At 44.6% G+C, this 14171-nt stretch overlaps 1 protein-coding gene across 1 annotated transcript in view; it reads right to left on the bottom strand.

The window, feature by feature from the left end:
* The window catches only part of LOC134447833 (RNA polymerase II elongation factor ELL), a 69739-nt gene extending 68054 nt beyond the window's left edge, over window positions 1-1685 (bottom strand). Inside the window, exon 1 of the mRNA XM_063197505.1 lies at window positions 1504-1685. Within this exon, the coding sequence (XP_063053575.1) occupies window positions 1504-1641 (138 nt within the window). The 5' untranslated portion in view covers window positions 1642-1685. The remainder of the gene's footprint in view (window positions 1-1503) is intronic.
* Window positions 1686-14171: the final 12486 nt, after the last annotated feature.

Raw genomic sequence — 14171 nt, 5'->3', positions numbered from 1 at the left:
ACTAGACTGAATATAGCAGCTTTAAATACAAACCCACCCCATAGCCTACATAGCAAAAGTGGAGGGTATTTTTTTGGTCTCCTGTCACCAGCTAGACAGTCGGAAAAACACTCCCAGTCACCTCAAACTTGAGGAAGTTGCGATATCTTACCCACTGATTGGATCAAGCAACACATACCCTGGCAAGCCAATGAGAGCGTTGGCTTTAAGCGAGTTTTGGAATGTTTACAAAGTCGAAATGCAAAAATAGGCACTGATTTGAAACGCCAGAGTTAGGAGGGAGAGACAACATAGGCTACTCCATCCAGGACAGGCTCCCAAGTTATTCGGTGCTCAGGAATCTGAAGTTTTGTTGGGATTCCCGACAAACGGGATTAGGTTGGCAATATTTATTCTATTCTGTAGACTGGACAAATGAACATTCATTTAAATGGCCCACAGAGAACGCAATGGGCATATAATGGACAGATTGATGGTGTGTTTTACATTACACCAGTCATTTTGAACAGTTTAGGCTATAGCAAACACATTTGGGAAAGCAGCGTAGTTTACAGTCAGTAGCCTACCCAAATTGGTTTCCATAAAATAGGCTAAGTGCAGAGGTGACGACGGAAAGAACTGAAACAGACCGACCTGTCACGAATGATAGTTTAATTCAAGTGAGACCATCCACGGGTACGGCAAGCGGTTACACAGTTTTTATAGCCTATCAGAGACTGATAGCCTACAAAGGAGACAATAAGCCTACATTATTTCGTAAAGCAGCAAGTATAGGCTAAGTTTAATTATCTTAGTTCTGAAGGCTAATGCCAAAAATCGGCTACTGACTGAAGTAAATCGGGGTGGTTATTATTATCACTTTCATCAAACCTTGAGCCCCTCTCACACCGTATGATCCTTTCACCATTATTTCAGTCTGTGCAACACACTAATATAAAGCCAATAGTCTGGGCACCTTTAATCTATCCAGAAAGTAGGCGAACATTTAATATAGGCTAGTGCGTCTTCGATTCAGCCTGAAAAAAAAGCCTTTTTAAACCAGCACTAAAAAGTTTGGTGCGCGTTTGTTGCCTAATCTAAGACCAACCCACAATCGTGCAACACACTAATTCCAAATAAAATGAGTAAGCCTGTCCAAATGCCGGGGAATTATGTTCACCTATGATTTTCTCAAAAAGTCATTAAACGCAATGTGGTCTGTCTGATAATACACTCGGCTGTAGTGCCTTTATCAACACGAGCAAAGACCTGCGTCGCCAACAGTGTTCTACTGCTGCGTTTTGGCAGACGCGTAGGCTATATCCTAGGCTACATTGTTGCAATTATAGGCATATATAGGCCTATAGTTATATATATATAGTCTACTTTCTAAAGTTGTCGCAACTTTTTCACATAACTGTGTCCCCTGTTCCTTTGAGCCCTGTCTCGGACGTTATAGGCTATGTAAAACAATCACTAACCTCAGCCCGAGCTTGTACCGTTAAATAAATAGGAAATTCTTACCTTGAGATTTTGGTAGGCTTCCAGTGTTCTGATTGCAGTGTCCGTGAGTTTCACATGATAAATAGTCTTATTGGGAATGTTTTTGTTATTTTTACCACAGGAAAGTCCATACCGATGCTCCTGCCTCAGCGCTGCCATGGCTGGAGCTCAACTGAACTGGCGACATTCTCACTGAGACGTCACAGGCTCCTGGGCGGGGAAAACTTTCTCGCGTCACACGTACACACACAGACGCATGCACACACATGCAGACTGACAGACGCACGCACACGCACGCGCACGCGGACACACACACACACACACACACACATGGAATACACAAACATGCGCGAAGGCACGCACACACAAAATAAATATTGCCCTCTTGCTCCCCTGTCGACACTGTATAGGCCTACGTTGTGTCTAAAATGGATTACATGTGCATTATCCAAACAATGGCTCAATGACGCTTGAGATTTCATTCGCTGGAATTTAGGTAAGCTAAAAAGCACATTAAAATATCGCTCTATTATTTTTAAGAGGACCAAAACGTGTTATGAACAAAGAAAAGGGGCAAACAATGTGTCTATTTTATATTAATTGAACAATTATAATGCACAAGGATGAGTTGATTGCCATGTCCATTGGTGAATGGAGCAGAGTTTCTATTAATATAAGGTCTGTTTCATCAGATAACATCACTTGTGGTCCACATCTTTTAGTTATGGTGTTTCAAATACAGACAAGAATCTGCTTTGTTGGGGAAGTGCATATACAATGGAATTTGCCTGTCCTTGATGTTAGCTATTTTATCATATAGGCTACATGCAGTCATGAGTAAGCGGTAAGGGTGTCACTTGTAGCCCAAAGGTTGCCAGTTCAACTCCCGACCCGCCAGGTTGGCAATTAACCAGTGCTCTCCCCCATACTCCTCCATGACTGCGGTACCCTGAGCATACTGTCCCGCCGAACTGATCCCTTGGGGCGGGATTGGGGGCTGCCCCCTTGCACGGGTGAGGCATAAAGTCAATTTTGTTGTGTGCAGTAAACACTTGTCTGCTGTGGAGTGCTGTGTCACAATGACAATGGGAGTTGGAGTTTCCTAGTTGGGCTTTCACTTTTCACTTTCACCTGTTAGGCCCTATATCATACATTATCTGTAGGCCTATATAACACATAGATATAACCGTATCTTACACATATACGTAGCCTATAACATATTCTCATTTGCTGAGAACGAGTTTGAGCAGAGACGTCTGTGCTTCACATCCCCACCCGTACTATATATGCCCATTCAATTTGCTACTTTTAAACCCTTACCTCCTTAATGTCAATAAGATACTACAAACTAAAGCCTTTTGTTATCACTATTCACATAATTTACACTATACACACATACACTATACACTATACTCTCTTCAACAGATGTGAAAGGGATATACTGGACTTTAAAGGGGTAGGCTATACTGTACAACACAGTCGGATATTTGCAAAAAGGTATATAAAAAAACAAAAACAAGATTTTTACATCACAGAATAGAGGAATAGAATAGAAACTATGTTGGACATTAGAAATGGTGTTAACCAAGTTGTGGTAATGTCAGAGATTCTTTAAGTATATAGAGATATGCCAATGTAATAGGTAGCTATATGGGCACCTAATGTGAACAGGTTCCGGTCTGCCTAAAGGGGCGTGTCATAATACTCCTAGCATTGAATAGAACAGTCCTTAGGTCTGCCTAGGTCTGCCTAAAGGGGGATTTCCCCCCTCCCCCTTGCAATAATAGAACCCGGAAACAATGGGCCAATGGAACCTCTCTCTCTCTACTCTCATAGCATTGTTGTTATGATGTAGCTACGCCATACACCAAGAGCAGAATAGCAAACAGAGGATGATAGGCAACAATTAATACACTGAGATGACATTAGTATAAAAAGATGTAGTTAATGCCTTTCTTGAGTCAGAGTAATCATTCAGACAGACACCACACATTTGAAGAGTTTCGTTGCAAATGACGTATCCACCATTTTTAACTTTTGCATTTTATTATTGGAAATGACTTTTCAGACATCTATCATCCAGGCCTGTGTGAATTCTTGCCATTTGAATATTTTGAGAACATGCCTACGTTTTAAACTTGTACTAAATGCATTTTGCAATGCAATGCAATGCAATGCCCAATACAAAAATGACAATTTCCCAAAGTGTTCCCAAATGGATAGACGTCATTTTGCAATGAAGGCCGCCAAACATGCAATGTGAAAGGGAAAACAAAAGCCGGTTGGGTCGGTGCAGGAATCCCCCCCGACCTCTCCTAAGCACCCCAACAGATGAGATGCGATACTTACACACGCCACACGCAGGCAGCCTGTGTGGGTAAAACAGAGAAAGAGAGAATTTAGGTTAATTAGACAGGCATAATCCCTGGTAGACAAGGTGCTTGGCCTGCCTGTGGATTAAGGGGCTTTCTGGTCGTCTCTGATGGAGTGGGTGCAAAGTGCCATATGCTCCTCCGAGATGAGATGAGACGAGATGAGACGAGACTAGACGGGGCCAGATCCCCCCCCTCCCCCCGCCCCACTCTCCACTCTGCTCTCACTGCTCTTACTGACATAGTGAACTGATGGCATCCTGAAGGGGGGGGGGTGTTGCAGTATTTGGTCCCCATTACATTCTGTATGTATTATGTCGGGGGAGGGGCTTTCAGATGACTTTGTCCCAGGCCAGATTCCCCTGCTCTGCTCTGCTCTGCTCTGCTCTGCTCTCACTGACACAGCTTACTGGCACACGGTTCAAGACTGGAGTGTGAGTGCCCCCACTGTCACTGTGTCACAGCGGCACAGGCTGGATTTTAATAACGGGACACACATTTGTTGATGCTGCAGAATTTTGATGTTATGGTAGCATACTAAAGACAAAAGAAGACAATCCGCACACTTCAGGTCTTTTTTTTGTGCAAAGCTTTACTTGACTTCAAGTAAGCAAAGTGAAAGTCAAGAAAAGCTTTGCACAAAAAAGACCTGAAGTGTGCGGATTGTCTTCTTTTGTTCAGAAACTTCAATTGAATGCTGGACCTTTCACAACTTTATAACATACCGGTACTAAGGACACAAATGGTTATTGATCAGACGATCCCATTGATTTGTTAATAATTTCACAGCTAATCGTTGGATTAGTTGAAGCTCTCAGGTGTCTCACGTTTGGCTCCCACGTCAGGGCAATCCACATTACACTCAGCCACAGACATAATTGATCAAACATTGCATATGACATATAGGTCTACAATTACACAGAGGTACATGCTATAGTAGGCTATACTGATACATTTACCATTCTCTTTTATTAACAACAACAAAGAATGACAGGGATACATTCCTTGAGCTTTAGAGTTTCACCTTTCACCCAAAAGGCGTTCCTCAGGTGTTGCCTTTTGAAATCAGACGCTTCTGATCTTCAAGAGCTGTATCGCTACATCTTCTCTACATAGGCCTACTTTAGTTTGCTCAGTAGCTCTTTTGCATGTGGCAAATAGAGGCGTTTGTATCCTCTTTCATTGTGTCCTTCCCGTATCCCTCTTGTCATTGTACCCATGTCTCCTTGTATACTTGTGTCCTAGTCTCCTTGCGTCCTTATGTCCTTGTATTCATGCCCCATTGTATTCATGTCCCCTTGTATTGATGTATACATGTATCCTTGTTTCCTTCTCTCCTTGTACCTCTGCATCCTTGTATCCCATGTCTCTGTGTATCCTTGTATCTCTTGTATTTCCATATCCTTTTGCCCTGTAAGGCTGGCAGAGTAACAGGCTAAGCAGGTCAGCTGAACTTGGGGGTGCTACTATACTGCAAGCTTTGGCAATAGTGCCAGAAGGGTGTAAGAGCAACAGTGTGTGTATTTCAGAAGTGAGAGAGATGACTGGTCCAGTTTCTGTCTTACTATCTTCAATTTAACAAGAGTACTTACTCTAGCGGAATGAAGTGTGGGTGGGATTGCAAACAGTTCCAGAGAAATGATCGGTGTGTTGTCAATCGCTAGTGGAACACTTTGCTTCAACATTCCAAAATAACTATGGTATTCCTGTGTAATACTACCACAGCATAATATTCTTCTTCTAATTATTCCACATTCTTTATTATAAACACACTACAATAATCTTCTATATTCTTATATGGTAAATTTAGGATAGGGGTTATGTCTTATGCAATGCACACATTATAAAGCCAGACAAACAAAATGTAAAACTTTATTTTTTATTTAAAAACAATCAATTGTCTGCTATACTGTAGTAGGTGTACTGACTGTGAGAAGGATCAATGGTAAAAGAGAAAAAACACCCTCTTGCAGAAATGCTTCATGCAAATGTTCTTGGATCTTAGTCTTATGGGATTAACACATGATAAAGACAGACATGAAAGAATATGGCTTTATTACATTCCCCAGTGACATTTAACACAAACAATGTAGTAGGCAAATTGGGCTGGTAATGTCGAATGGGATTGAAAAGTATGAAGACTTCCACCGCCCTCTAAACTACGCTTTATGCAAATACATACTGTATACTGGAGACACCAAAACAAACTTGTTCCTGCTTTAGGCCACCCCAGCCTCAAATGAGAGGACTTAGAGCAGACATGATCAACTGGCGGACCCAGGTCCGGATGCGGACCCCAACGCAATGTCATCCGGACCAAGACAAAATCCATCTGTAATATGTATAAATTATACATGAGATTTCGCTTCTATGCAATCTGTATGTGTATTTCTGCGAAGCCAGTCTTATGACAAATAAAAGTATCATCACTGTGACAACTCAGTGAGTAAGCAAGAGGCCAGTGCGGCCAGCGAGTGAGGCTATTTTCGGCATCGGTCCGTGCGACTTTTTTGGACCCTGGAAACATAAGAAATTTGGTGAGTGGACCTTTTCAGTTTCTAGTTGAGCACCCCTGACTTAGAGCCTCAAACACATCCAACTTGTTGCTCCCAGTCAATTATCATGCAGGCATACTTTAGTACATTTGAGCTCTCTGTCTTGCTACAACATACCCCTATGCAGTGGCTGCTGAGCACACCTACTTTCCTGTTGAGATAAGGACCTGTCTCGTCTTGTAACACACTGTCGCTCATTGACTTAGTTTCCGCAAAACCTGGACAAACCGGTCCCTCCCATTGTTACAATGTGCTGTGTTTTGCTTTTGGTGCCTTTCTGTGTTGTCAATGTAGGTTAATGGTTGTAGGCTAGATGGTCCTCTTGGGAGGCTCTATCGCCGTCGTATTGATTATCTCACACATCTAATGCAATTAACCCCTTCACGCACAGCCTCTGTTATAACCAGGCACTTAAATTGTAATGACTAGGTCTTAATCAGTTACTTACTGTAAGACTCTCTGCACAGTCGTAGCAATATTGTTATGATGTAGTTAAAGTCTTGCACTTTAAATGTCTGTATGAGCACTGTCTATGTCCATACTGTCTTAAGTCCATGTATAAGTACTGTCTATGTCTATACCGTCTATGTCCTTACCTAGATTAGTCTATGTCTGTATGGGAAAGCAAGAAATGTAATTTCAAATTCTTTGTATGACCAGTGCATGTAAAGAAATTGACAATAAAACCTACTTGACTTGATAAAGGAGCAGTTCAGCCAATTTCAATATGCTGTTGTATTGCTCACGCTACCCTTGACTTGTCAGTACCCGGTGACGCTGCATTTTTTGGCTCAGCCCTTTCCGAGATCTGCGCTATTCTTATGGGGGCAGATTTTGTTTACATTAAAAACTTTCTCAACATAGGCCTACTCCAAATATGTTCCCGAAAGGTATCGCATCGCTGTTTGCTAGCTGTCTGCTGATGTTGCATAACCTTTTGGATGTTTTTGGGAATAAATTTTAAAAAAAAAAATTGAAATGCAAACAAACAACTGCCCGCATAAGAATAACTAACTTTATTAATTCCCAAAGGGAAATTATTTATATTATATATTCTAGTATATAATTTATATACTGGCTACCATGGTTTATTGATATTAGATAATGGAGCTATACTCCGGCCTACCCAGAAAGAGGCTGGCCATTTGTCCCTCCTCCCAAAACAATCCCTATGGCTTGACAAGGCAGCCCTTCCTCTCCAACCCCTCTATGGTGCCTGGGCCTCAGATCAGCTTGCATGTCTATCACCCCTCATGGCCAGTGTAGTGTAATCAACAAAACACAGAGCACATAAAGCACAATCAATGAATCTCTTATCAGTGCTAGCAATATTAAATTGGTTACAATATTAATTCCCAAAGGCAAATTATTCACATTATATTATAGTATTATTTATTTACTGACTCCATATTTACATTAGATAATGGATGTAAATGGACTGCATTTATATATAGCGCCTTTCCACTCCTTCCAGGTTACTTTTCATAAGCGCTTTGGAGCAGTCCCCAACAGTTTTTCTCATTCACAAGGGTGCTGACCAAAATATTGTAAAACTGAAAAATGAAAAAAGGTCGCACCATGCATAGGTTTCTTTATTACACAGACGTGTTTCGGCGTCTGTGTGCGCAGTGTGTGCACACTGAGGAAGGCAGAGCGCCGAAATGCGTCTGTGTAATAAAGAAACCTATGCATGGTGCGACCTTTTTTCATTTTTCTGACTTGGTTACTTTGCCAATGAGAGAATTTGTCAGTCGGACAGTAGTGCCACATATAGCCTTCCCCACCAAAGCGCACTCCTCCACCACGTCAACACCTGGAACCCTGCCAAATGACATCCCTTTTTACACAGAACTGGCGGAACACTAAGGGAGAGGAGAGGACAGGGCAGCGGAGCTCTGAGATCCCATTGGCTGTTGGTATTCATGGAAACGGCATCATGGGCCTACGTGATGAAGTCATTAAGAAGCTTAGAGACATTCTAGCAGATTAGATTTTGCTCTTCTAATCCCACAGATTACCACCGCCCAACCTCACCGACCGATAGCACTGTGCCTGTAGCATAGCATTTCATACGTTGCCCATTTCTCGTCACTTTCGGTTTCTCTCACATGTGTGGGTTTTGACCCCCTCAACCCCCAACAGGATGATGAGGGGATGATAGAAATTAACGGCTGATATAGCGACGGCCTGTTCTATGCCAACACGGCTCGCAAGTCCTGGATTAACCTACTCTGTCCTCTGTCCGAGCATTGTGACGACCAACCAGCCTAGCATAGCTCGGAACCCCGTGTAAGTAAGCAACTGTCAGCTGAGAGCAGCTGAGCTCTGGTGCATGGTGGAGGAGCCCATGTGGGTGCAAGGGGTTTAGACCACAACACAGCACAACAGGCTGTCAGAGAGAGGAAGAGGCAGGGTCTCCGCTAACAACGCTAGCTAGCTAGATTATCCAGTCAGCTGGTTCATCCCCCAGACAAGGTGGGCAGGTTAGCCCATCGCTGCTCGGGAGTACTACACCAGTGCAGAGCGTAGCAGCTCGAGGGCAGAGTAGTAGCTAGCAGGAGGCTCCGTTAGATGGAGTCCGGGGCTCCACGACATGAGATGGACCCTGAGGAGGAGGCGATGATGGAGACTGAGGGGACGGAGGACACGGGGAAGAAGCTCACCTCCACAGAGGACTCGCTCGGCCTCGATGCGGAGTACGAGGAGGAGGCTCTGCCTGTAGACGCCCAGCAGATGCAGATGCAGACGGACACCCTCTCAGGACAGGACGGAGAGATGGCAGCAGACATGGACATGGCACTGGGAGAGCAAGTGGACGTGATGGCAGACGAGGACTTGGAGGAGGAGGAGGGTGCAGAGGAGGAGGAGGAGGAGGAGGAGGAGGAGGAAGAGGAGGAGTATGGGGTGGAGGAAGATGATGTAGAGGAGGAGGGAGAAGAGGAGGGAGAGGAAGTGGAGGAGGAAGAGGAGGAGGAGGAGGAGGAAGAGGTAGAAGGGGGAGGGCAGGAAGAAGAGGAGGCAGGAGAAGGTGCTAGAAGGCAGGAGGCAGAAGGTGCCATGGAGGACGAACAGGCCCAGGACGGGTTAGGAGACAAACAAGATGGCGAAAGCCAGGACGAAGCTAACCTGGGCGAATCGTCCAGCACCACCGAAGCCGAACACATGAAGCTGAGGAAGGAATCAAGTTTCACGAAGACGGTTCGGTTCTGCGACCCTTTCGAAGAAGCCGAGCCAGAGCAGAAGAGGGACAGCTCCATGGAAAACCTCTTTCCTGCCCTCGAGACAGAGGAATGGACGTCTTTCAGCTTTGAGGAACTGTTTGCCGCGGACGATTGGATCAACATTACAGGTTGGTGAATTATAAATCATATCAACAGTGAGTAGCATGAATACTACTGCCGTGATTCAAATTGCTGTTTTGTTTCTTATAAGATGTGTTTAGGGCATTTACCTAGCAATGCTTTTCAGTACCTACCTACCCTCTCTTGTTAAAAAAGTATGCTAATGTTGTTCTGATGCAGAATATACAACCATATTAATTGCACAACGTACAATTGTGGATAATCGTCAATGAGTTAAAGGGGGAAAAGTCATTTGCAAATGTAAAAACAGAGAACCAAAACAGAACACAACAACAACACATGTCACACAAACAACCTGTGGCACTTGAAGACACTTACCAGATTGGCTGGGTGCTTTGCTGGTAAGCTGACACGCATGTTTGCAGCGAGAGATGGGGGGAGCACCTGCCTTCTGGCCTGGCAGCTGAGGCTATAGCCTACTCAGCAACAACACTGACAGACACACAGGACCTTTTTAACAGTGTGAATTCAACATGTTAGGGAGTAGGACCACATCAAAGACTACTCGATTTAGCTCATGAATTGCAAAAAACATAGACACACAGTATGGACATCTTTTAGTGTCAATGCAACACTTTGGGAGTAGGACCACCGGAAAGAGTATTAGATTTAGCTCATTAATTGCAACAAGACAGCCACACAGTACATATATCAGTAGGCTACATATATGTCTTAATTCAACAATTAGACAGCAGTGGAGCTCTTAATTAATTTGTTTCATCGCCAACCAAAGTGGCTAGCTGATGCTAATTTTACCAGCCAAACACCAGCCAATGGGTCAACGTGAGTTGCTATTTTCTACCAGCCAAACTGGAATTTCACCAGCATTTGCTGGTTGGCTGGTGTTAGAGTCCTGTACAGTAGGACCACATAGAAGAGTGTTCATATCATCAGCAAGTGCAACAACACAACCACACAGTACTTTGCAGTTACACTTGATTTTACCATCCCCAATGCATTAATTAGCTACAGTGCAACACTCTAACAACATGTAACGGCATGCATGCACTTGGACTGTACCTTTGGGTTCTGGTTAGTTAAATAGTGTAAAGAATATTATGTACATGTTGATGTACACGTAGACGCATTGAAAAAAGACACTGTGACCTGAAGTGTACCCACTTAGGACGTAGGGCTACATAGAAGAGTGTAAAGGGCGGGTTATGCTTCCTACTTGTGCCACAGAGTGAGCTTGTCGCAGCCATGATGCAGTTAATTTTGGTTTATGCCCTGTTTTGAAGCACGGTCTGCGCGATGTCATTCCACGCTGAAACTGCCTTCAATACAAAGAGTAAACTAGACGTGTCGGTTGTTTTTCAGCATCACAGACTCGACGACAATGAAAATGAAACATTAAATCTTTATATCACGTGCATGTTTGATCGCACTGGCAGCCACAGTGGTAGTTTGGAACAAAGAAGTGGCTCATTTGTCGAGGACGAAGCGGAATGTTTCCTCGACCTCGGAACCACTGTTCAACTGTCCAAATAACTTCAGCGTCGTAACTTGCAAGCGCATGTGTTGTCTTTGGTTCGTGTAAATAAATCAAACAACAAAGCACGGGCAACTTATTTAATGAAGAGCTCACAGTCCGTAGACCGACGAAGGTTAGAACAAGGAAGTAGCGCTTGTTCTCGACTCGAGGACAGAGCAGGCTGGTCGAGAGGACCAATCAGAGACCTATTTTCGCCCTTTCACGCCGTCGCTCCCTGCGTCGAGACACAATTTCTGGGAGGTGCCCCAGAGTACCTGCGTGATGGGGGGGGGGCTTCACTCCGTTAACTGCGCGGCTCACTGCATCATGATGCAGTGACGCTGATCTCGAGGCATAAACCACCCTTTAGATTTACCTCATACATTTGCCATGTTAAGTCAATACAAATGAGAGTAGCCCTAAATACACTACACTGCAGAGAGGTGTTGCATTCGACTTGTGTTAGTGTTGAATGGGTGTTAATTCAACGCTTAGAAAGTCAGTTTTGACACTCTTCTTCTTAGTGAAATAGGAAATTGGATTGGAAGCTAGATTCTGGACAGCAAAAAGGCTGATTTACTGTTTAGTGGCTCTAGGACTATTCCGAGACAGTTCTCCGTCATGACAAAATTATAGCCCTATTCATCTGTGCTAAGTGTGTTATGCCCGTGTACTCTGTATTTTCCACCACATTTTGTATGTCGCTGATTTGTCTGCTTTTGAACATCACTTTGGATAAAAGCATCTGCTGAGTGTACGTCTTGCCATATAATGTAACAAACCCAAGACTCTTCATGCATCAGCCACCAGTCAAATAGTAGTGAAAGTGGATGTTGGATTTTGGGACAAAAAAATTGGGTTGAGTGGGTGATAAATTGTACCATTTATTTGTCTGTGTCTAGTACAAACAAAACAGCACACACCCTGAAACACATTTTGTGGCAAGGTAATATTCAGTCCACCAACAATAGTACAGAAGTACTCAATACGTGTAGTAAACAAGTACCTTGTATATCAACATTCATTTTCCATCCCATTCTCCTCCAACCTCTGTCGCTCTTGTCCTTTCTTGTCCTGTCCTGTCCTGTCCTGTCCTGTCCTGTCCTGTCTTCTATTCTCTTCTCTTCTCTTCTCTTCTCTTCTCTTCTCTTCTCTTCTCTTCTCTTCTCTTCTCTCCCCTCCTCTCCTCTCCTCTCCTCTCCTCTCCTCTCCTCTCCTCTCCTCTCTTCTCTTGTCTTCTCTGCTCTCCTCTTCTCCTCTCCTGTCCTGTCCTGTCCTGTCCTGTCCTCTCCTCTCCGCTCCTCTCCTCTCCTCTCCTCTCCTCTCCTCTCCTCTCCTCTTCTCTTCTCTTCTCTTCTCTTCTCTTCTCTTCTCTTCTCTTCTCTTCTCTTCTCTTCTCTTCTCTTCTCTTCTCTTCTCTTCTCTTCTCTTCTCTTCTCTCCTTGACCTTCCTCTCCTCCCCTCCCCCTCTTACTGCTTTTTTGTTTTTTTTTCCCTTCCTTCTTACCGTCCCACCCCCACCCCCACCCCCAGAGGACCGCCTGCTGAGGAAGAAGGTCCAGGAGGCTGGTGTAGTGGCCCAGGAGGCCGAGGTTGATGGAGGCCCTGTCTGGGGTCAGGAGGTCACGGTGAGGATGCAGGGCGTCCTGGAGGACCGCGTGGTGGTGGAGAAGGACAGCAAGCTGGTGTTTGTCATCGGAGAAGGGGACGTCAACCAGGTGAGCTGCTTACCCCAGGGACACCAGAGACACATCAAGGGCTGCATCCGAGACAGACAGGGCCGGTCAGGAGGGTTGGAGTGGATCAGGGAAGTGGGGGCAGGCTCGGGTAGCCTGGGAATTCCCATGCTGCCTTTGCATGTCGCGACCTGAAGGGCAGTATGGAAACCCAGTGTGTAGTTTGTTTACAGATCCACCATGTCAACATCAGAGGCGAAACCCGCTTTCAATTAATTTTTTAGACTTTTTGAAAGAGTTTAGATCGACGTCCTCTGTGAATAAAATGAATTGACAGCCCTGCCGTGGCTCAAGCGGTAGGGCACTGCACTGTCACGCCGGGGACCCGTGTTTATGTAATTCCGGCCCGAGGTAATTTCCCGATCCGCCCCCATCTCTCCCACTTGCCTTCTGTCATCTCTCAAACTGTTCTATCAAAAAGGTTTAAAGGTTTAACCCCCCCCCCCCCCAATGTTTTTAAAAAAAAGATTAATTGACAGTTCTCAGACTATATTTCAGACGCAATCTGCAGATAGCCAGGCAAAGTGTTTTGTTGCAGGGGGGTTGGGGTTTGGGGTGGCTTGGGTTGGAGGAAGAGTGATGGGATGCAGTTCGGGTTGGGGAAAGGGGGACAGTGTTGTGGTGTGCACAGGGTTTGTTGGACAGGATTGTGGTATATTGCATTGGCTAGTAGGGGATAGGGAGGGGGTGGATGGTCCCATTAGTTTTGGATGGAAAGTGTCTGGGTGGGTACGAATGAATATGGATGTCTCATGTCTTTTGGGGGGAGGGAGGGATAGTGTTTGGGGGATAGGGTTTGGGTGTATGGGGTTCGGGTGGCTAAAGTAGGGAACAACAGGGATAAGGCAGGCCATTGCGAGGGCAAGGTGTGTGCACCTGTATGTGGGTGTACCTGTGTGCCTTCAGCATACACCTGCTCACCAATGAGATCATCCGCTGGGGCTGCGGAGAGCGCAGGCTAACAAAGCCACAGGTGACACACATATCCCCGGGCAGCCCAGAGAAGAGCATAATCAGGTGCCAGCTAGAACACACTGCTATTTTTATGTCCTTGCGCGCTAGTCAATTAAATACTGTTGTTTATTTGTCTGGGTTGAAGTAACATACTTCACACAGCATTTTAAATACATGTAGCCTAAATACATTTAAGTGTCCTGAAAAAAGGTTAATTGTTTATTGTTTGCTTTGTA

Source organism: Engraulis encrasicolus, chromosome 4, assembly GCF_034702125.1.
Source record: "Engraulis encrasicolus isolate BLACKSEA-1 chromosome 4, IST_EnEncr_1.0, whole genome shotgun sequence".
NCBI lineage: Eukaryota > Metazoa > Chordata > Actinopteri > Clupeiformes > Engraulidae > Engraulis > Engraulis encrasicolus.
Note: the sequence above shows the minus strand (reverse complement) of the source record. Positions and strands in the feature narration are given on the sequence as shown.